Raw genomic sequence first — 23073 nt, 5'->3', positions numbered from 1 at the left:
TAGGGGTTACGGAAGGACTAATAAAGGTTGGGCGACAAAGTGCCCAAAACAAAGACTTCACCTAAGTACATTTGATCTGGGCTCTGCTTGGCTCAGGGTATGCCTTAGAAGTTGATATAAAGTCAGGGAGTAATATTCAGTGTGTAATAGAGTCTCATCTGGCTGAAGTATGATTGAAGAAGTGCTGAATGAGGAAAACCAAGAATGTGAGCCCTGGGGAAGGGATTTCACTCCCCAGGGAGTAAGGAATTTTGAGAGCTTCATAACATGGGGCCAATGACATTGGATCTATGCCGATTATGGAACAGGGAAAATGGTGGCGATAGGGTGTGGAAGACAGGGGCCCAGGGTGTGGATAGGAGGCCCTTCTAATAATCCACTTAAAAGGTCATGCAGCCTAAAACTAGAGTGGTGGTGATAAGAATAGAAAGAAGGGTGTGATGCTGCAGGAGACATGGACGTCAGCTGGGTTTGTGGGTTGCTGAGAAGACACCCAAACCACAGACACCTGGGGATTCTGGGCACTCATGAAAGGTCCAAGAATTTCTATTCTCCTTTTTCCCTATTCTCTACCCAGTCAAAAATGCCCTAACTTGACACCAGTTGGCAAGTTATCAAGTGCCTAAATGTGCACAATAAATGAAAGAGAGTCATCTTTGCCTGTGAAAACCACAGACAGAAATAAACCTGGCAGAGGGTGTGTCTAGCACAGGTTCCAGTGCCTTCTTTCTAAACCTGTGGGCACTAGTCTAAGCCTCTAAGAACCTCCTACCTTGGGAAAGGCAGCCAAGATTACTGATAACCAAGATATAACTGGGTTCCTGTCTCGTTTCTGCCACTGATGGGGTGCCTCCCTTAATTATTTATTTCTTCCTTTTAATGTTGGATCAGATATTTCAGAGATCGCCTGCACAGCTCAAACTGCAGGACTGCACTCTTTCCCTCCTCTATCCGTGTATTGCCTTTAATATTATTTTATTCAGTTAAAAATACTTTCCCCTCACGTTTTCTAATCTCATTTTTTGTAAATCACAGCACTGAGTCGGGGTAGGAGTGAAGGCCTCCGTATCTGGGCTTTGGACTGGGCTTTGCACTTCAAGACAAAGCCATTCCGCCTCCTCCTGCTCGCCGCCATCACCGCTTTGCCTTCCCGACCGCATCCCGACTAGTTCCCAAGGCAACCGGCGCAGCGCCCACGTCCGGTTTCGGGACCGCCTGGCCGCAGCCCAACCCCGCCCCCACGGCCGCGCTCCCCGCACCCAGCTCCCGCGCGAGGGAGGAGGACCGGGTTGCCAAGGAAACGGGAGGACGCCAGGCAGCCGCCCCCACCGCCTCCGCCCCTAGAAAGCCCGGCCGCCGCTAAAAGCTGCCTCCGGGGAGGAGGAGGAAGAGGGGCCCGTAGAGGGAAGGGAGAAGAGCGAGGAGAAGGAAAAGGAGCACAGGGACGGCCCCCGCACGATTGATGGGCTGCTCCTCCGCCCTGGACCAGTCCGCCTGCCCCGCCCCTCGGCCCCTTTAGCCCCTCGCAGGGGGAAAAGACTGACCCGAAAGGTAACGGCCCGTCTCGGCCCGGCCCTCCCCAGCCCTGCCCCCGCCTGATCCTCCGAGAAAGTCGGGGCAGTAGCGGGGGGACCACCTCTCCTTGCGACTTCTACGATTCTGGAGGGAAATCGGGCCTGAAGCCTGGGAGCCTGGCCGCTCCCTCCTTCCGGCTGACCAGAGCCTCCGTATTTTTCTGCCTCAAAGAGACAGGTTTGGGGGGCTCTATGATCATTTATTTGCCCCCTGGCAGCGGCCCCTCACGTACATAACTTCCCCGCAGACTACCCTTTTCTGCAGGTCCAGGAGAGGTATACGGATCACGGCCTTTCCAGCTCCTGAGTGCGAAATTATTGATACTGTTGAGAGCATCGAATTGCTTGTCCAGCCTGTGACATCCCGGCCCAGTCCCAAAGTTAACGAATTACACGTTGAGTCTCTCTTCTGGACTTGATGGTCAGTGTATGCCCGCCCAGCTCTTTCACGGTTACACAATAAAATGAAGAGTCACCGCCAAAGAGCTTTTCTCATAAGCCCTTTATAGCACAGCACCTCCCACCCCGCCCCCTGATTTCCTAAGCAAATTGGATGGAACCAATCTACCATCTACCCCGTCTTTTTCTTTGGTCACAGTATTCTCTCAGAAGTGCAGTGTTAGGAAGATTGAGCCCAAATCACTCATCTTTGTTGCTTATAACTCAAAATATTTTTATAAGTTAAGATTTAAAAACTCTTTAGACTTTATTTTTGTTCGGATTTTCAAAGTTCTAAGATTTTTGAAAGCTAAACAAATTCTGTAATCTTTGTCATTACATATTAATTAATATTAGTTGTGTAAAAGGATGAATAAGGTCTCCTGCAATGCTTCTTCCCAGCACCCAGTTATGGAAAGGGGGGTAATTTATAAACCTGATGGTCAAGTATAAATATAGCCATTTAGATTTTGGTTCAAAGGAACCCTCAGCCGAAAGAGGGGCTTACATTTACGTTTTTCTTTATAACTGAACCAACAAAATATTCACTTTAACGACATTTCTAATATGAGAACACGGTAAGAAAACAGTGAAATCGCTTGATTGTTAATAAAATGAACTCCCTTCCAATCAATTCGTTTGACAAACGTAGCCATAGAACAGAAAGACAGCGCATATAATTGTTTTTTAGAGAACTGAAATATACTCTGCCATCAGATTTTGTTCTCCTTAGGGAAATTCAGTTTGAATTCATGGGAAGTGTACACTAGAGAGGAAGACATATGTCACAAAGTTCTTAGAATATTCCTCCCTAGAATTTTGAGGCCAAGATGAATCATTCTCACTTTTAGCAAAGCAGGACTTCCTTTCCCACATGCCTCCTCCTGCCTTCTCCTCTCCTGCTCCCTCTCCCTCATTTAACATGGCTTCTTACGTAGATTTCTAAAACACAAAATTGGCACATTATCACCAGAGACTTAAAACAGAAGCGTGCATAACCATGAGTGGATAGTAAATTGAAAAGCAGTTCAAAGGTGAGAAACGGAAGAGAATACAGAATGCTATTTTAGAAACATGCGCCCTGCCCACATTTTATTATCACTCTCCTCCCCTCCACCTGTCTGTATTTGCTAAGAAAAAAAATTTTTTTTTGGCTTCAAATGGCCATCTGGTTGAGGAAGGCCACAAAGCTGAGATCCACGAATTAAGCATGATCTCATGTGGATTTATTTCCATAGAGTTATTTCCGTTTCTTGTTCCTCCTGGTCCGTTTTTAAACCTGAAGTATAGTATGAAGTTCAAGTGACACTTGAGAATGTTTGCCTAAACTGTGGTGATCTACCTACTATCTCCTTGATCTGTCTCTAATAATCTGTTTCCTTGGGGCCTGGAGTATTTGTTTAATCCCACAAAGCACTGACGTACTTAAGAGATTAAATGTGGCACCATGATGCTTCTAAATATTCATTTTACAGTAGAGTACAATAATAGAGAGTTTATGGGAGGGCAAAGAGACTTTTGCAGGCAATTTTAAAGTCCTTTATTTGTTCGGTGATTGTGAAGTCAGAGGTAACCTAGCAAGGAGTAATTCAAATAGTGTTATTTCCTACCTATTTAGACAAAGTGACTTCATGCCTCTTGATTTAGAAGCCTCCTTAAAATTACACTACATTAAAGCCAGGATAGATTAGCTGGCTTTTCTATGTTAATTTTGTAACCAAAATGTATCATCCAAGTGGACTCTGGGATGTGCTCCCTTAGTGACCATTAACATATTTTCATTATGAATCCTTATGTGCTCTGCCTGATTAATATTCAGACAGGTTTTTCTTTCCAACAGTAGCAGCAGGTGTCCATCTTTCTGCCGGTTTTAACAACATCGTTTTCTGAAAAGCGTGGGAACATAACTTTATTCTATGCAGGTACAAATTCACATGAAAAGTTAAAAGTGGTCTTTTAAAGTAGAGTTCCATAAATGACTATTAAAATGCTCAGAGACAAAATTTAGATTTTGTGTGTCATCTGTGGAACTACCTATCAGAATGTAGTTTTAGATTCTGACTCACAAAGACCAACCTTCTATAATTGAGAGAAAATATTCCCCAAGGGACCAGAACAAGTTCTTAGATGATATTGTTTGGGGCTCATGATAAACCTTTTAAGAGTTCATACTGACCAGACCAGACACTGGGCCACCATGAGTCAGGTGCAACCTGATTCTGCCGATATCTGCACAAACGGAAAACAAAAACAAAAACAAACCGGAAAAGGGAAAGAAAGCTATAGAATGTAGTCACTTGAGGTCAGGGATGTTGTCTGTCTTATCCTGCTGTTTCCCCAGAACCTAGAGCAGCACCTCTCACATGGCTGTCATTAAAAAGTATGTATAGGAAAGAAGAACCAAGCTGGAGAGATCACGCTTCCTGATTTCAAACTTACATTACAAACCTACAGTAATCAAAATAGTACGATATTGGAAGAAAAACAGACACACAGATGACTGCAACAGAATAGAGAATCCGAAATAAACCTATTCATATATGGTCAATTAATTTATGACAAAGGAATCAAGAATATACAATGGGGAAAAGACAGCCTCCTCAATAAATGGTGTTGGGAAAACTGGACAGCCACATGTAAAAGAATGAAACTGGACCCCTATCTTACACTGTACACAAAAATCAACTCAAAATGGATTAAAGACTTAAACATAAGAGATAAAACCATAAAACTCCTGGAAGAACACATAGGTAGTAAGTTCTTTGATATCGGTCCTGGCAACGATTTTTTAAATGTGACATCAAAAGCAAAGGCAACAAAAGCAAAAATCAACAAGTAGAACTACATCAAACTAAAAAGCTTCTGCACAGCAAAGAAAGCCATCAACAAAATGAAAAAGCAACCCACAGAATGGGAGAAAATATTTGCAAATCATATATCTAATAAGGGGTTAATATACAAAATATATAAAGAACTCAACAGTAAACAAACAACTCAATTTAAAAAGTGGGCGGAAGATCTGGACAGACTTTTTCCCAAAGAAGATACACAGGTGGCCAACAGGTACATGAAAACGTGTTCACCATCACTAATCATCAGGGAAATGCAAATCAAAACCACGGTGAGATATCACCTCACACTTACTCGAATGGCTTTTATCAAAACGATAAGAAATAACAAGTGATGGCGAGGTTGTGGAGAAAAGGAAACCCTCGTGCACTGTTGGTGGGAATGTAATTGGTGCAGCCATTTCGGAAAACAGTATGGAGTTTCCTCCAAAAAATTAAAAATAGAATTACATGTGATACAGCAGTTTCACTCCAGGGTATTTACCCAAAGGAAATGAAAACATTCACTAACTCAAAAAGATATATGCGCCCCTATATTCACTGCAGCATTATTTACAATAGCCAAGACACGGAAACAACTGATGAATGTAGACAATGTGGTGTGTATCTATAGTGGAATATTATTCATCTACTAAAAAAGAAGGAAATCTTGGCATTTGTGACAACATGATAGACCTTGAGGGCTATGTGAAATAAGTCAGAGAAAGACAAAATACCATATGATCTCACTCATACGTGGACTCTAACGAAACACCGAACTCATAGATACAGAGAACATAAAGAGAACATACAGAGAACAGACTGGTGGCTGCCAGAGGCATGGAGTAGGAAGTGGGTGAAATGGCTGAAGGAAGCTAAAAATTACAAACTTCTAGTTATAAAATAAATAAGTACCGAGGATGTAATGTACATCATGGTAACTATAGTCAATAATACTGTATATTGTCAAAATTGTTAAGAGAATAGATCTTAAAAGTTCTCATCACAAGAAGAAAAAAATCGTAATTATGTGGCTGACGGATGTTAACTAGACATACTGTGGTGATCCTTTTGCAATACATGCAAATATCGTTGTACACTTGTAACTGATATATTGTTATATGTCAGTTATATCTCAGTAAAAAAAATATGTAGAAATAGGACTTCCCTGGTGGCGCAGTGGTTGAGAGTCCGCCTGCCGATGCAAGGGACACGGGTTCGTGCCCCGGTCCGGGAAGATCCCACGTGCCGCGGAGCGGCTGGGCCCGTGAGCCATGGCCGCTGAGCCTGCGCATCTGGAGCCTGTGCTGCGCAACGGGAGAGGACACGGCAGTGAGGGGCCCGCGTACCACAAAAAAAAAAAAAAAAAAAAAAGTAGAAATAAATGAAAGAGCTTCACTGGACAATAAGCAGGAATAGCGTGGGGCCTTTAATGACCTTACAGATGAGGTCTAGTAGACTCACTATGAACAGTGCCATTCACTAACTCAATGTTTTGGTCATAAATGTAGACAACACCAGTCAGAGACAAACTTCTTGAAAGCATCGTTTCCACGTCCTTACCTCCCATTTACACAACTCAATGCAATCTATCTTCAGCCCTGTCATGCCACTAAATGCTCTCACCAAGGTTACTAATACTCCCCTCCTTGAAGCTTGCACTTGGCAGCATCTATGAAACTGCACCCACCTGATTCTCAGTTTTCCTCCTGCCTCTCTGGCTTCTTTCCAGAGCTCCTCTTCCGCTACCTACCTGTTCTTAAGATCCAGTGGTCCTCAGAATTTTGTCCTGGGTCGTCCTCCTTTCTTCAATAGCTATCCTGCCTTCAATTTCAGTTGTCACCAAAATGCCAGCAACGCCCAATTCTTTTCTTCTCTAATCAGCTCCAGAGCCCTACGTCTAACTGCTTACTCAACATCTCCATTTGCTGTCCCCCAGCCCCTTCAAAGTTCACATTACCTTCTCACAAACTTGCTCGTCCCTGCGGGTTTTCTGAAGGGAATGTTGGCATCGACCAGCCAGCTGCCCAAGCCGGTAACCTGGGCCTCCATCTCCCATCTCATTCGTATTGTCAACAACTCCTGATGATTCCCTGCCCTGAGTATCCCTTGATTCCATCATGATTAGAGCGTGGGCACTGGCATGAGACTCTCTGGGTTCAAACCCCAACACTTGCACCTACCAGTTCTGTAACCTTAGGCAAGTTACTTAATCCCTTTGTGCCTCAGGTTCCTCATCTGCAAAACAGACATAATTCTTCTTTTTTGATTTTATTTTTAAAATTTTTGTCTGTGTTGGGTCTTCCTTGCTGTGCGCAGGCCTTCTCTAGTTGTGGCGAGCGGGGCTACTCCTCGTTGCGGTGCGCGGGCTTCTCATCACAGTGGCTTCTCTTGTTGCGGAGCACGGGCTCTAGGTGCACGGGCTTCAGTAGTTATGGCACACGGGCTTCAGTAGTTGTGGCTCGCAGGATCTAGAAAGCAGGCTCAGTAGTTGTGGCGCGCGGGCTTAGCTGCTCTGCGGCATGTGGGATCTTCCTGGACCGGGGCTCGAACCGGTGTCCCCTGCATTGGCAGGCGGATTCTTAACCACTGTGCCACCAGGGAAGTCCCTAGAGATATAATTCTTGCCTCAGTGTGGCTGTGAAGATTGCTTGAGCTAATATGTGTAAATGTTTAGACCAGTACCTAGCACTTCCAGAGGCTAAATACCTCCCCCTCCCTCCCTCCAGTGTTGAGACCCAAGTCTGGGCACCACCTTATCGGGATTAGTCTAACATATCCCCAGTGGCCCATCCACTTCCCTTCGTCCTCCGCCGCCCCCACGCTCCATCCAGTCTCTATACTACAGCTGGAGGGGCCTCTTTTTTTTTTGGCCGCGCCCTGCAGCTTGTGGGATCTTAGTTCCCTGACCAGGGACTGAACCCGGGCCCTTGGCAGTGAGAACGTGGAGTCCTAATCACTGGACCGCCAGGGAATTCCCTGGAGGGACCTTTAAACATGTAAATCTAATCATGTCCTCCCCCGATTGGAACCTTCCAGTGGCTTTACATGACTCTTTGAATCACGACCTCCAAGGCCCCTCATGAGCCAGCCCCTGCCTATCCTACAGCCCTTCCGTTACTGTTCTCTCCTCTCTCTGCTCCAGCTGTACCAGCCCCTGAAGCCCTGAAGCCTCTGTACCTGCTGTCCTTTCTGTCCCAGATCCTCTCTGTTCCACTTCTGGCCCAGCTCACTCCTTAGCAAACCCAGTGTCATTTCGTAAGGAAAACCTTGCCTCCCCCTCCCCCAATGACACTTTCTCAGAGGACCCCGTATTTCTGCTCCATCGCACTTATCACCATCAGGGTCCACTTGTCAATGTTCAAAGACTTGGGATTTGAACCCAGAGAGTCTCACGCCAGTACCCATGCTCTGATCATGATGGATTCCAGGGATACTCAGGGGAGAAAATCATCAGGACTTGGTTTTTATACAGATGGGGCAGGAGAAGGAAGTGTGAGGAAAACTGCCCAGGTTACTGGCCGGGCAGCCGGCTGGTCGATGCCAACATTTCCTTCAGAAAACTCGGAAGGAGGAGCAAGTATGTGAGAAAGTCATGTGGAGTCTGAAGGGGCTGGGGGACAGCAACATTCATTGCCGTTCTTCCAGGCTAGATGGTAGCAACACGAAGGCCAGGGCCATGTCATCTTGCCGACCGCCGTACCCCAGTGCCCAGCGGAGTGTCTGAGTTGGAATAGGGGTGTGATCATTTGTTGAGTCAATGAATTTAAGTCACCAGGGGCTCAGAGCTTTGATCATTGCTGAGTTAGCTAGGTTCTTGGGTTTTCTTTTTTGTCGTGTGGTAGAACTGCTTCTGAATCAGGTGTCTGCCAGTCTAACTCCCTATGACTAACCAGAACAGGCTCACTGAAGCCAGCCCATGAAAGTGGCTGCATTATTTATGTCTGGAACAAGACGGCTGTAAAGGCATCGACACCCATACAAAGGGTCCTTTCAGTCTGAAAGGAGCATCTGTGCCTTTCCAACAATGGATATTAGATTAATAAGAGAATAAAAGCAATTATACTAAGAGAAATCCAAATATGGCAAAGCAACAAAGGATGATATCACAGCACATTTATTTATCTTTTATATGCAGGTCACGGATTAAGAATCATGTTGCATGAAGCAAAGGACAGGCAGAAGTTCGTCAGTGATGTTCAATATCTGTGGGACATGCAGCATAAGGCGGACTCAGAATATCAGGTAATGGCAGGAGGTGGGATTATCTTCTACTTTCACTTACGGTATTAGGAGAGAATTCAGGCTACAGTATCAGTATATGATAAGCAGTAATAGGTTTCTAAAATCCAAAACCCACACTTACTAGCTGTGTGACCTTGAAAAGCTACTTTACCTCTCTGAGTCTCAGTTTCCTCATCTGTACAATGGGGATAATAGTCTCCACCTTATAATATCGTCATGGAAATAACATTTTTCAACTAGTTAGCACAGAGCTTGGCACACAAACGTTATTAACCAATGACATGGGGCTTAAACTGGATAAACCAGCAACCAAGAAAAAAGACATTAAGGAGTTAACCGGGTTACCTTACCATTTATAAAATAACACGCCCTTCCTGTTGTCCTCCGGCCAGAAGAAAGGTGGTTAGCGCATTCTACAATAAGCTAACTCTTCGTCACCCTAGCTACAGTGTTTACAGGCAAAACCAAAACAGACAGGGAGCCTGAGGAGTCATGATGTAATTACCCAGAGCTGGCATAGGACAAACTTGCCAGGCTGGGTTGTGGGATTCTGGGAGCAGTTAGAAAGTGTCACTCAGCCCGCTGGCCGGAGGTCAGCCCTCGCCAATCAAGGAGGCAGGTCCTCAGCCTCAACTGAGGATCGAAAAGCGCTCCTTCCCTAAGGAAAATACAGGCCTGCCGTCATCAGGTTTTCCTCCTTCTTAGCAATCTCAAATATAACTGAACCTCCCGGGGCACCAAGGAAACCAGAGCGATCTCAGTAACCTGATTTCACCTGTGTAGCACAGCTTAGCTCTGGGCCTGGAAATGGAGCCAGCAACTTCCTCCTACACTTGCCAGTCCACCTCCAAGGCTGTAAAGTTGAGGGAGTCTCTACAAACTAAATAAGAACGTAAACATCTAAACGGGTCACACTGGGGGACCCTCTCCTCTCCACAAAGATGCCTCTGCCACACAGCCCAGGTTTGGAAATACTTGTCTGAAATTGTCTCTAGAACAGGCACGTAAGAAAATCAATCTTATTATTTGACGGTCTCTGCTGAAGAAAACCGCACAACTGCATGGCTTGGAGCCACTGCAGCTTTATTTTCTAACTTCATCTGGGCTTTCAACACTGTGCTTGTTAATAAGGACACTTTCAACACCGTCCTTATAAATAATAATATTTATTAAATGCCTACTATGTCCTGAACAAAGTCGCCGCTCTCCCGGAGTTCTTATTCTAGGATTGAGAAACAAACTACACACACAAAGTAAAGTAAATATGTAAGACAATATAATGTATATGATAAATATAATGAGGCCTATAAAAGCAGAGGCAGTAGGGCTGGGGTGATGCTCCTTTACACAGGCAGGGAAGCCTCTTTGACGAAGTAGCATTTGGTCGTGGAGGTAAATGATGGGAAAGAGCCAACCAGAGCGTCCTGAGCAGAAAGAAAGCAAGCGCAGGGGCCCTGAGGCGGGGACTAACTTGGAGCGCTGGAGGAAACCAACGAAGGCCAGAGCGGCTGGAACACCGAGGCAGAATGCGGACGAGGTGGCTAGGACCAGATCGTGTGGAGTCTCTCAGGACAAAGCTTGGTCTTTGGAGTTTCTTCTTAGCCCAGCGAGAATTACCGAATGAGTTTGAGCAGGGCGGTGGTGTCATCTGCTTTGCCTTCTTTTTTTAAGATCACTCTGGCGGCTGTGTGGGAAAACAACCGAAAGGGGCAAGAGAAGCAGCAGAAAAACTTGTAAGGAACCTGAGAGAAATTTAGGAGAGACCAGCGTGGTGGGAGCAGGGGTGGCGAGAAGTAGCCCGAACCAGGACATAGAAGCAGCGCAGACATCTTGCTGATGGACGGGGAGGCGGAGTGAGGGAAAGAGAGGAATAGAGGATGACTCGCTTCAACATGTTTTCTTGTCCATTAGCTCCCTCTGTTATCACAGTTTAAACTTTACTTTTTTCAAACCTCCCGTCCCCATACTTTCAACAAGGACCGTCTCTTCCTGTTTTACATACACGTGTAACCAAACAGAGAATCTGAGGCCGTCAGGTGGGGAGCCACTCAGCTCTTCCCCTTCTATCCCAGGCTGCATGCCCGTCCAGCCCTCAAGTCTCGATGGGTGAAGGACAGTCTCCCTCCTGGTGCCGGACCTGAGATCTTGGTCCGTGCCCCTCTGTCTCCAGCCCCTCTCCATCCATGGACCTCTCTGCTGCATCCTTGGAATTTCTCTTCTTCTTACTGGCTCAGCCCACAAACATGCTCAACTCTCTCTCATACTGAGAACAAAAGAACAAAGGCGTCTGTGGACAATGTGTCCTTTTCTAGCCACAGCCCTGGCACTTCCCAGTCTCCAGATGTCCCCAAACAGTCAGCTACACTTCTGTCTCCACTCCGCCCCGCCATCCCATTCATGCCCTCACCTGCTGCAGCCTGGCGGTCTCCTCACCTCCCCTGAAACGCTGCTCGCCGAGGTCAGTAGCGAAATCAGCAGACGCCTTTGTAGTCCTTGTTTTCTGAAGCTTTACCTGCATTTGGCGCCATTACTCTTTCCCTCTCGCAACATTACTTCTCTGGCTTTCTGACATCGCACTCTCCTGGTTTTCCTCCTGTTTCACTCACCTTCCTCTCCCTGCCCCTCACAGGTTAATTCCCCGAGCTTTCCATCAGCCCAATTTTCTCCTAATTCACAATGCCTGAGGCCCATCTCATCCCCTCCTATGTTTGTAACCACCACTCATACACTGATGACTTGTAATCCTGTGTCTTCTCAAAGTGTCAGAATCCCATGCACACCTGCCTGCTGGATGGTTCCATCTGGGTGTCACACGGGCACATTGAATTCAGTGTGTCCACAGTTGGACTCCATGTGTCCATCCCCTGCCATCCTCTTCTGTAGCCCCTCTCTGAAGACAGTGACCCAAGCCTTCCCTGACTCCTTCCTCGCCCTCACCACCCATATCCCCCAGCTACCAAGTCCTGCTGAGTTTACCTCAAACCTCATGAGCTTGTGCCTCCCTTCTCATCCTATGGCCATCGCCCTGGTTGCAACGTCCATAGTTTAGCTCCAAGACTATTACAACGTCCTCATAACTGGCCTCCCGGCCTCCAGCCTTGCCACCTTTCAGACTGAAATTTATGTAAAATGCAAACTATGTAATTCGGTTGTTTCCTCTCACGTAGAGGTGTGTCCCAGGCCCAAGAACCACAGCAAGACCAGTCCAATCCTCGACCGCTTCTCTAACCTCCTCTTCCCTCTTCCCTACTCTCTCGACAAGGGTGGTGAAGACCATAGTTGTTTGTTTTAATATTTATTTATTTGTTTGCACTGGGTCTTAGTTGCGGCAGCCAGGCTCCTTTAGTTGCAGCTTACAGGCTCCTTTAGTTGCGGCTCACCAGCTCCTTAGTTGTGGCATGCGAACTCTTAGTTGTGGCATGCGGGATCTAGGTCCCTGACCAGGGATCAAACCCAGGCTCCCCTGCATTGGGAGCATGGAACCTTAACCACTGCGCCACCACGGAAGTCCTAAGACCATAGTTTTAACTTAGAACTAAAGGGAAACTCTGTATTCCCATAGCACCCTCTTTAAAAAACAAAAACAAAAACCCCTTATTGAGGTATAATTTACATAGCATAAAATTCACCTGTTTTAAGTTTAAATTGACCAAATTTGCCATCATTGCCATCACCTGATTTTACAACGTTTCCATCAGTCCAATACCAAAGCACCCTTTTCATACCTCTTTTTCATTGCTGATGAAATTGTATTGAAATTGTCTTTTGTGTGTTTTCCTATCAAACTGGACTGCAGCTTCCTAAGGGCAGGGACAGAGTCTCACTCTCCTCTGTGGAACCGAATGCCTTGTCATTGATGAAAGCCAGCGTTACCGAACTTGACCACCAACTCTGTTTATCAGACATAGATCCAGCTGACTTGTAACTAATCCTCAAAGTTAAATCCACCTTCACTGAGCATTTTCAAAACCACTCACCACAAGGTCTGCAAAGATAAATATGGTTGTCTTTCATATGTTCTGAGGATTGTCGAATTAAGTATATAGAAACCCACAGAAACGATTACTTTGACGGGAACAGCAATGAGTTATATTATTGACTCTGTCCCTTGCCTTGTTCCAGAAAAGATTTAAAGTTGGGGTTTAAGAATTGCATGGCTTTAATGACCCCTCAGTTACTTGGTCCATATACGACCTTTGTGTATTTAGATTATTTACTGAGGTAGAGTTTGCACTGAATGGATATTGAAACCTTGGGCCATTGATGAGCTTGGCCGGTTACTCGTGGACATCCCAGCTTTCATGAGCAGCCCAGCGATGTGCAAGGGATTCCCTGTTTCAGGGTGTACAAATAGTGTAAGACCTACTAACCAGATGTGACTCCCAAATCATAGACATTTGCCACACATGCCTTCCTGAGATGGACTTGCCTTTAATGAACTGACTCAGATTGAGGCCCTTAGAAACCTCCTGTATACACTATTCCTGCTATAGCCTAAAATATGCTATGGGTTGGTAGGTACCAAATTAGCAGTGACTTTATAGGTCTGTCTGCTAGTGGCAGGAGAGGAAGGTTAAACCCACCCTGAATTATTTTGATGCTACTCCTTTCAGTGGTTGGGTGGGACCCGTTTGGAAAAAACAAGAGGAGATAATTTGGCATATTACATGCTATTTCAGAATCTGGTAACTAGTACATAATTATACGACATCTCAGAATTTGGCTATATGTCTTCAAGGGTGTTCATGCTGCATAGCTGTTTTTCCCCTTCTTTCCGTCAAATGTGTTTATGTAACTTGTGGCGAAATTTAGCCATTAATGTCCACTGAAAGCTAGAGAGAAAGATTACACTTGGAGTTTCAGGATGATTTTCTAGACTATCAAATGTGTTCAAATGGGTTTTATTTTATGTCGCTTATTCATTCTGATTCTTTCAAGTGCAGATCAAACAACTAATATGATGATATAAACTTGTTCAAGGACGTGATGGGTGACTATACCAGGTGGCGAGGGTTTGGGGACTGTCCACTCAGGGGGTGGGCAGTAGGAGTCATGGGGAGGGACATGTGACATGTGTGTTTCTCTGCTCTTCACAGAAGAGAAAAATAAACTCAGTCGAGGGGAATATCATGTCAAACTTTTTACACCTTTGATGTCTTAACCTCTTAAAACTAATGAACTTCGATAATGTCCCCAGTGATAATTAAAACCCCAAACCCTGAGACATGTTGGATCATAAAAAAAAAAAAAAAAAAAGAAGCAACTGAAGGCAAGTCCTACTTCCCGAAACACTCAGAGTTCAAGTAACAATAACCTTGACAGAGGCCACTGCTGATGAAGAGGTGCAGTTGGGTCATAGTTCAATGTGTGTTTTTTTTTTTAATCTTTATTGGAGTATATTTGCTTCACAATACTGTGTTAGTTTCTGTTTTACACCAAAGTGGATCAGCCATATGCGTACATATGTCCCCATATCCCCTCCCTCTTGAGCCTCCCTCCCACCCTCCCTATCCCACCCCTCTAGGTCATCACAAAGCACCGAGCTGATCTCCCTGTGCTATGTGGCTGCTTCCCACTAGCTAACTATTTTACATTCGGTAGTGTATATATGTCGATGCTACAATGCTTTTTAGGCCAGAACCATGAGGCTGGGAAGTGTCCCTGTGGTGCATGGCTTCTTAAGGTACCAGGAGCCCGGATGATGACTAAAAGAATGGGGCTGGTAATAAAGGGAACAAAAGAAACTTTGAGCATTGCTGTGGGTTCAGAAAGCTGTAATTCTGAAGAAAAAGCAGTTTGCAGAGCTCCCTCAGTTGGCTTCCTGGGGGAACGGGCAGTCTTAGGAAACAGACCTCTACTTCCAGGGGAGAAAAACAAGGATGAACTTCAGGCCTGCAGGCCTTCGGGCCTTCAGAAAAACAAGGATGAACTTCAAGTCTTTTTTCTTCCACAGCCAAGATCAGAATCGCATTATTTAGCAAAGGCTGAGTTTAGAAAAAGGAGTAAACCAAGAAATGGGATTGGAAACAACAGTTAAAGCCTGATGGTGGTGGTGGTGGTCATGATGATGAACAGTTTTATTGAACGCTCACCGCGAGCCGGTCACTCTGCTAAGCGTCTTACCAACAGTGCCTCATGCTCTCCCGGCAATCTTGCAGCACAGAGGCATCTCCCTCTCACAGATGAGGGAAGCAAGAATCCATGGAGTTAGTCAGCCTGCCCAAGGTCACAATGCTAGAAAGTGGCAGAGCTGTGGTTTGTCGTGTTTACCTGTACTGAGTTACGGTGAGTCACAAAACCCATGTCATCCCCCACAGGCACAGATGCACATTCTGTGTTCTGCCCTACAGTGGTAGCTTCTGCACAGAAGGCAGCCTGACCGCGAGCACTGCAGTCAGAGGGACGGGCTTGGGGGGAGAGGGGGCGCGACGCGAAAGGAGGAAGCCCCGATTCTCCGCAGAAAGAAGAAAGAAGAAGTTACTTGAAGCCTCCCGTTTCAAGACTCGGCCAGTTTTGTCACATGAACAGAAACTTATTTATAGCAATCTAGCTCCAGACACGTGAAATTGAAAGGGAAATAAAGTTCCAGAGTAAGGGGAGCCCCTGGTGATGATGAATTACAAATCTGTTCCTTCTCCCCTTCCTGTGGATTTCAGGCGCCTCTGCCCCTGTCCCTTCAGGACCCTCCAAGCAGAAACAAAACCAGCATCAAAAACACCAAAAACATCATTCACTTTACAAATAACAAGAAAACCAGCCCCTGACGGGGGTGCGGGGGGTGGCATGGCTAGGTTCTTGCTGTTTCTAGGACTGGAAGTCCGAACTTGGCTCTGTCCCCGTGTTCCTTCTCAGCGAAGCAATAACTTGGAGAGGGCTAACGTTTGATTTACACGGAAAGATTGCTTGGCTGTTTCAAGATAAAAATTAGGAAGTACCTACCTTGCCACTGGTTTCTTCTCCTGGTCCTCTGTGAGAGGAAGGATAAGGAATCAGAGGGGAAAAAAAATTTCTTTTTTCAACGTTGCAAACCATTCTATTCCTCCTCCCCTTTTGGTAAAGAAATACTTAAGTTGCATGCATTCTTGGAGAGAAGTTTCAAAAAACACTCCGCCCACAGGAATTCTGTTCATCCCACCAAGTCTGCCTCGGTCCTGCGTGCAATAGCTAACACAGGCTCCTCCACTTTCAGCCCATCAGCATTTTCTTCTTGTGCCTTTAATACAAGTGGGTTAGGATAACAGAGACATCTGTGGCTCCAGGAAACAATACTCTACTCCAGGCCAGAGCTCCCCCCTCACCAGGGAGCTCCAATCTGAAGTCATCGTAAAGGAATAAGAAAAAAGAGGCCCATATTTAGTTGAACTCCATTAAACTCTCCAGCTGGCTCTCTTTAGTTTTACCTTGGTTTATTCTATTACTTGGTGTCTGTTTGTGTAACTTATTTATTATAGTTACTACTATTCAGCACTGAGTGGTGGGGGGGACTTCTTATTTATTAAAACAAACACTATCCAGGATTATTAAAATGGGTTGCTGTCTATACGGCATCGTTTTTGAAAATAAACCCAAGGGGAAAAAGAACCCCACCATTTTGGGGTGCTCTCCCTTTCCAAGCAAGGCGGGGTGAAACAGCACCTTTCTCTTGGGAATCCAGGATTCCACTAGCTGTGGGTAACTGATTCACTGTTCCCAAGTCCAAGTGGTAAATGTTTTATTAATATCAGGTCATTTCTACTCTTAACCTTGTAGCAGAATATTGGCTTTCTCCTTGGCCGTGAAATTCTGGCAAGTCCTTCTACATCAAGGAAGGAGATGCATTTTCTAACAGAGGGGAAAAGATGGAGAAGGAGTCTTTCCTTTCTCAACACAGGCAGGAAGAGGGAGATGGAGGGCCTAGTTGAGAACAATAGTGTCCGTCTTTACACTGTACTTCTTTACAGTGGGTAATTTGGCCCTGGTAGGACAAAGGTGAGTTCAGTCGTTGGATCTATAGAAATGCTGCAAGAAGTTTTGCTATTTTGGAGTATTTGAAATATCAGTTGAAAGGGAATTAAGCCAGGGACTTCCCTGGTGGCACAGTGGATAGGACTCCGCACTCCCAATGCAGGGGGCTCGGGTTCGATCCCTGGTCAGGGAACTAGATCCCACGTGCATGCCACAACTAAGAGTTCACATGCCACAACTAAGAAGCCAGCGAGCTGCAACTAAGGAGCCATAACTAAGACCCAGTGCAACCAAATAAATACATAAATATTAAAAAAAAAAAGAAAGTGAATTAAGCCAGATAGAGAAAGACAAATAGCATGATATCACTGATATGTGGAATCTAAAAAAAGATACCAATAAACTTATCTACAAAACAGAAATAGACCCACAGACATAGAAAACAAACTTATGGTTATCAAAGGGGAAAGGGGGGAGGGATAAATTAGGAGTTTGGGATTAACATATACACACAACTATATATAAAACAGATAACCAACAAGGACCTACTATATAGCTCAGGGGACTATATTCAATATTTTGTAATAACCTATATGGGCAAAGAATCTGAAAAAGAATACGTATATACATGCACACATATATATGTATGTATAACTGAATTACTTTGCTATACACCTGAAACTAACACAACATTGTAAATCAACTATACTTCAATTTAAAAAAGAGAGAAAGAGAACAGAAAGAAGTAAACGCAGTGTATTGGGTACTTCCTTAAGACGGCAATTGTTGGGTAAGTACTTAACAAAATGCCTCTTAGTATGTCTGTTGTTTGAACTTATTAAGGCAGTGACTAATATTTTTTGACCTGACATTTTGGGCAAAGGGAGGAGGGAGTGATGCCTGGGTGAGTGTCTTCACACCTGGTAACAGGTATTGATGAACACTTAGAGATGGACGCCTGTATTGCACGTTCCTCACAACAGGAATTAAGTATAAAGTTATCAAAGCTAGCTGTGGACCTAAACCAAAGAAACATCTTTTTTTTTGTTCTGCAGGCTTGCCTGAGACGACAGGAATACAGAAGAGACCCAAATGGGAAGAAACGAGATCAAGTTTGGGGGCAAGAGACAAATTTTGAGAGATCCCGGTTTTCAAGTGGGTCATCTTCCAAACAGGTACTCAGAATGCTGGGAGACACTCTTTTCCTGCGGGGTGTGTGTGTGTGTAACTGACTTAGGAAAAAGCCAGCCCCAGAAGGAGATGCTGAAGAATCTTAAAGGGCAGGGTAGGGAGAGGCAGGGGCAGGAGCTCTCGCCCTGGGTGCCACCCCTGCCCCTCCTCTGCTGTGCGACCTTCCCCCTTCACCCTGGTTGGGCCTCACTCTTCTCTCCTGTAGACCAATGGAGATGGTCTCTGAGGTACCACCCAAATCAGAAATGCTGCAATTCTTTGATTTTAAGAGTCGGAAGCACCGGGCCTTCTAAAGCACTGCATCGTAATATATCTATATACCTATATCTACACCTACTTGATCTGTCTACATTAACGTAGACATACATATATATATATGTAGGCTTATAGTCTTACCCATTGCATTGCTTAGTATAGTTTTTATTTCAAATCGAGTAAAATGCAGTAATAATTGCATCATGTAATAACTAGAAATTGTTCAAATATTTTTGTCTGGATGATAACAATAAATAATAAGATCAGTATAATGTGATAACAATATGAAAATGATGATTTACAGTAGCAGTAGTTACCACTACTTGAGTGATTACAATGTCCCAGTACCGTGCTAGGCGCTTTATACCTATTCACTTATTTAATTCTCATAAATCTCTATATATTTGCCTCATTTTACAGATGAGAAAACTGAGCCCTAGAAAAGTTAAGAAACTTTACTTAAGATTTCACAGCCAGTACGTGGTGGAGTAGAGTTTTCTTTCTAGGCAGTCTGACCCCTGAGAGGGTGCTCTGAACCCCTGAGCTATATGATCATATTTCATGTTTAAGATCTTATCTGTGTAAGAGTTTTACTTATCCTATGCAAGCACTGAATACCGCAAGCTGCGTTCAACAATGGTTGTTGGTATGGCAAACTAAGACGAGTAATATGCCTTTTATGAATTCTTATTTAATGTTTTATGCCTGAAATATACTCTAGAGGATGGACTCTCTTTTCTATCACTGGTGTGGATCCTCAAGATAGATCCTGGATACCTGATATCAATCAAGTCCTTGTTGGGGTTTCTTCTTTAATCGAGGAGGTTCACATGGTGGTTATTTCATGTTCGAAGGACACCTTAAAAACATCAGCGATTGATGTTTATGGATGTATCCCTGGGAGAGATCTATATTCCCTATTAAGGAACATAAAATCACACAATAAAATATTCCACCTAAAGGCTGAAGGTGAAAGAGACTATCTCACAATGTCGGCAGCGCTGAGAACACATTGCCTGCACCTCTTCACGTTAGCCAAGGACTAAATATAATGCCTGCTGCTGATTAAACTTAGGGAGTGAGATTAATCCAAAACTTAAATCTAGTTTGGCTCGAACAACACATTTTTAGCATTAAGATAAATTCTCACGGTTTTGCACTTAGAAACAAAAATCAAGGACAGATGAAAAAAATGTAATTTCAGTCAAACAGTAGCATGAAGCCATAGTCCTAGTTTGGAATTACTAAACAGATGGGCAGCTGGGTTCTTCTGTTTTCATGCAAAGACTCATATACAGAGTCTTGGCCATTTCGCATGGCAACACTCATGCATTTGGGATATTCTAGAACTTGAAGGTTCACGCTCCTCTCCACAAACTGTGTTTAGGGGACAAACTGGTGACAGATTCCTGTAGTTCCCTTCTTCATGCTACACAAATTACTCATTCTTTAAGGCATCATTGCAAAACACTCAGACCACATCTGAAAAAGGATGCAGCTGTACATATAAAAGTAATTATGAAATAAAGACAAAAATATGTGGTAAAGTGCATAAAACTGGCAATTTCTAAAGCACGCGAACAGGATTTTTCATGTTTGCTTTATGTCACCGCACCTCAGTTTGTCGGAGAACTTGGAACAACATTACTTGATACTCTCGATTTTTTCCAGATGATGCTATCCCAAGGGTTTGGGTACTGACTGTACAAGTAACTTCCAAGTTGCACCTTCTCTATCAAGAAGAGTGACAAGATTCGAATTTTCCACAGTGAATTTCACCTCTGCTTTGCTCCCTGTATTACAGATATTCTTTGGGGGATACTGGAGGATTTTGCCTCTGGATACAAAAGTGCAGGAAGGTCAGGGTGAGGGGAAGTGTCATGGAACGCATCCTTGTCAACAGCCATCAGGACTGTGTGTTTATAATCCCAATCCCTCCTCACTCAATCCTTCGACTTTTGCCTGGTACAAGTGAAGCCAGAGAGCCCTTATGACATTCAAACCAGAGCCCAGAAATCTTCAACTCCCACAGTCATGGGCTAGTTTGAAGATTTCTCCTCCCAGGTTTGGACCCCCACCCAAATTCTGTGAAAATCTGGTTGTTCTTAAACCTTCATAATCTGGGGCTGCCCTGCTCTGTATCAAATCCTGAGGGAATGCAGAATTTATGAAACCTCTTTCTACAGGGTCCCCAAGGCCAGGGAGATCCTAGAGCTAGTTTCCCAGGATAAGAATGCTGGCACCAGGACTTCCCTGGTGGTCCAGTGATTAAGACTCTGTGCTCCCAATGCAGGGGGCCCGGGTTCGATCTCTGGCCAGGGAACTAGATCCCACATGCATGCCGCAACTAAGAGCCCGCATGCCACAACTAGGACCCGGCACAACCAAATAAATAAATAAATATTAAAAAAAAAAAAAAAAAAAAAGAATGCTAGCACCTCCCAAAGGAGAACCCAGGCCGGACTGATGCAATTTCCAGAGCTTAGTGTATGGAATGTCACATCAGGCACTAGAGCTGCGAAAGATCCTCGGTCAATCAGAAAGTGGCAGGAGAAAGATATAGTCCAATGAGACAGTGTAAACCCAACCCAAGCCCTCTTACCTAGGGAACATTTCCCTGAGTATTTTCCTTCTAGAAATTGCTGTGGCTGAAAACTCAAAAGAACATTTTATCCCTGATTTGAGAAGGCAAGTTCATTCCCTGATTGAGTGGGTTGTGTGACAGTGGATTGCTTAATCCATGGAAATTTTTCCACTGTACAATCATGATGTGAAGCATGCTACCACCAAATTTTGACACTTGTATTGCAACTTCCATCACTTGTTCATTCCTTAACCCAGTCTTAGACCATCACAATGCTGATGGGCCTGGAAAAAGTGAGGCATTTACCATCAAGTAATAGATCCAGCATCAAGATGCCATTTCTAAACACCTGCCTGGGGGTGGGCAGATCCCCAGATAAATGCACAGTTAACATGGTAGCCCCTCCCTTATGGCACAACCTCTTCACTCCGACCCGTGGCTTTAACCGTTGGTTATGCAGAGATTGTGTTCAATCTAACACCAAGATAAAGCAATCACTACCAAGCCTGTGCTGAGGGGTTCTTTAAAGCGTCACCTCCCAGAAAAGGGAACCCTCCTATATACGTTGTTGGTGGGAATGTAAGTTGGTGCAGCCACTATGCAGAACACTATGGATGTTCCTCATAAAACTAAAAATAGAATAACCATATGATCCAGCAATCCCACTCCTGGGCATATATCCAGACAAAACTATAATTCAGAAAGATACACGCACCCCTATGTCCATAGCAGCACTATTCACAATAGCCAAGACAGGGAAACAACCTAAATGTCCATCGACAGAGGAATGGATAAAGAGGATGTGATACATATATACAATGGAATATTACTCAGCCATAAAAAAGAATGAAATAATGCCATTTGCAGCAAGATGGATGCAACTAGAGATTATCATAGAAGTGAAGTAAGTCAGAAAGAGAAAGACAAATACCATATGATATCACTTATACATGGAATCTAAAATATGGCACAAATGAACTGAAATAGAAACAGACTCAGGGACATAAAGAACAGACTTGTGGTTACCAAGGGGGAGGGGCTTGGGGGAGGGATGGAGTGGGAGGTTGGGGTTAGCTGATGTAAGCTTTTATAAATAGAATGGATATACACACTGCTATATTTTAAATGGATAACCAACAAGGACCTACTGTATAACACAGGACCTTCTGTATAACACAGGGACCTACTGTATAACCTACTGCTCAATATTATGTAACAACCTAAATGGGAAAAGGATTTGAAAAAGAATAGGTACATGTATATGTATAACTGAATCACTTTGCTGTACAGCAGAAATTAATACAGCATTGTAAATCAACTGTACCTCAAGTTTTAAAAATTACAAAAAAAATAATAATAAAGCAGCACCTCTTAAATACATTTAAGTTAGTTGTGTGACACAGTACAAAGAACACTTATCATCAAGGGTTCCCTCATTACAGTGTGAATTCGGACAAAGCACTTTACTTCTAAGTACTTCAATTTCCCGTCAAGGAGATCCTTATTATTATGCTATTATCTCATAGGATCATTGTGAGAACGTGTGAGATGCTCAAGCGTCATACTAACATTAGATTCCTTATAAGTTGCCTTGGTGTCCAGCTATGCTTGCAAATGATGCTCCAACATTTATCGATAGAGGAGCAGCTCCTGAGGCTTCTAGAATACCTTCTTTCCTCTCAGCCCCATCTCAGGCCACATTTCTAAGAGCTAACCTAACGTAGCAACTTAATTTCACACCCTTTTCAAAGTTACCTACAACCCTGTGAGCTGTTTAATCAAATTAGAATTTAACAGGGAAATAAACAGCAGCTCTACAGAACCAACTACACCTTGGATGATTTAGTACATTAAAAAGCAAAGCAGTCTCTCAGTATGAACAGGAAACAATGTCCCTGGTACACTGCTGGCCCAGAGGAGCCTGCTGTGGTGCCAGGGGCACCAGGATATTTTGACCTCTCAAAACTTCACAGAGGGGACTTCCCTGGTGGCGCAGTGGTTAAGAATCCACCTG

The 23073-nt window shown here is 44.3% G+C and overlaps 1 protein-coding gene across 2 annotated transcripts in view; it reads left to right on the top strand.

Moving 5' to 3' along the window:
• Positions 1-8087: 8087 nt before the first annotated feature.
• The window catches only part of MARCHF10 (membrane associated ring-CH-type finger 10), an 84562-nt gene continuing 69576 nt past the window's right edge, over positions 8088-23073 (top strand). For both annotated transcript variants that reach the window (XM_089901396.1, XM_022589088.3), the window contains exons 1-2: positions 8088-9085; positions 18085-18204. In XM_089901396.1, coding sequence (XP_089757522.1) covers positions 8996-9085; positions 18085-18204 — 210 coding nt within the window. In that variant the 5' untranslated portion in view covers positions 8088-8995. The remainder of the gene's footprint in view (positions 9086-18084; positions 18205-23073) is intronic.

This window comes from Delphinapterus leucas, chromosome 19 (genome assembly GCF_059928025.1).
Source record: "Delphinapterus leucas isolate spDelLeu-1000000601 "Yukka" chromosome 19, BTC_Dleu_Yukka2, whole genome shotgun sequence".
NCBI classification, from domain to species: domain Eukaryota; kingdom Metazoa; phylum Chordata; class Mammalia; order Artiodactyla; family Monodontidae; genus Delphinapterus; species Delphinapterus leucas.
Note: the sequence above shows the minus strand (reverse complement) of the source record. Positions and strands in the feature narration are given on the sequence as shown.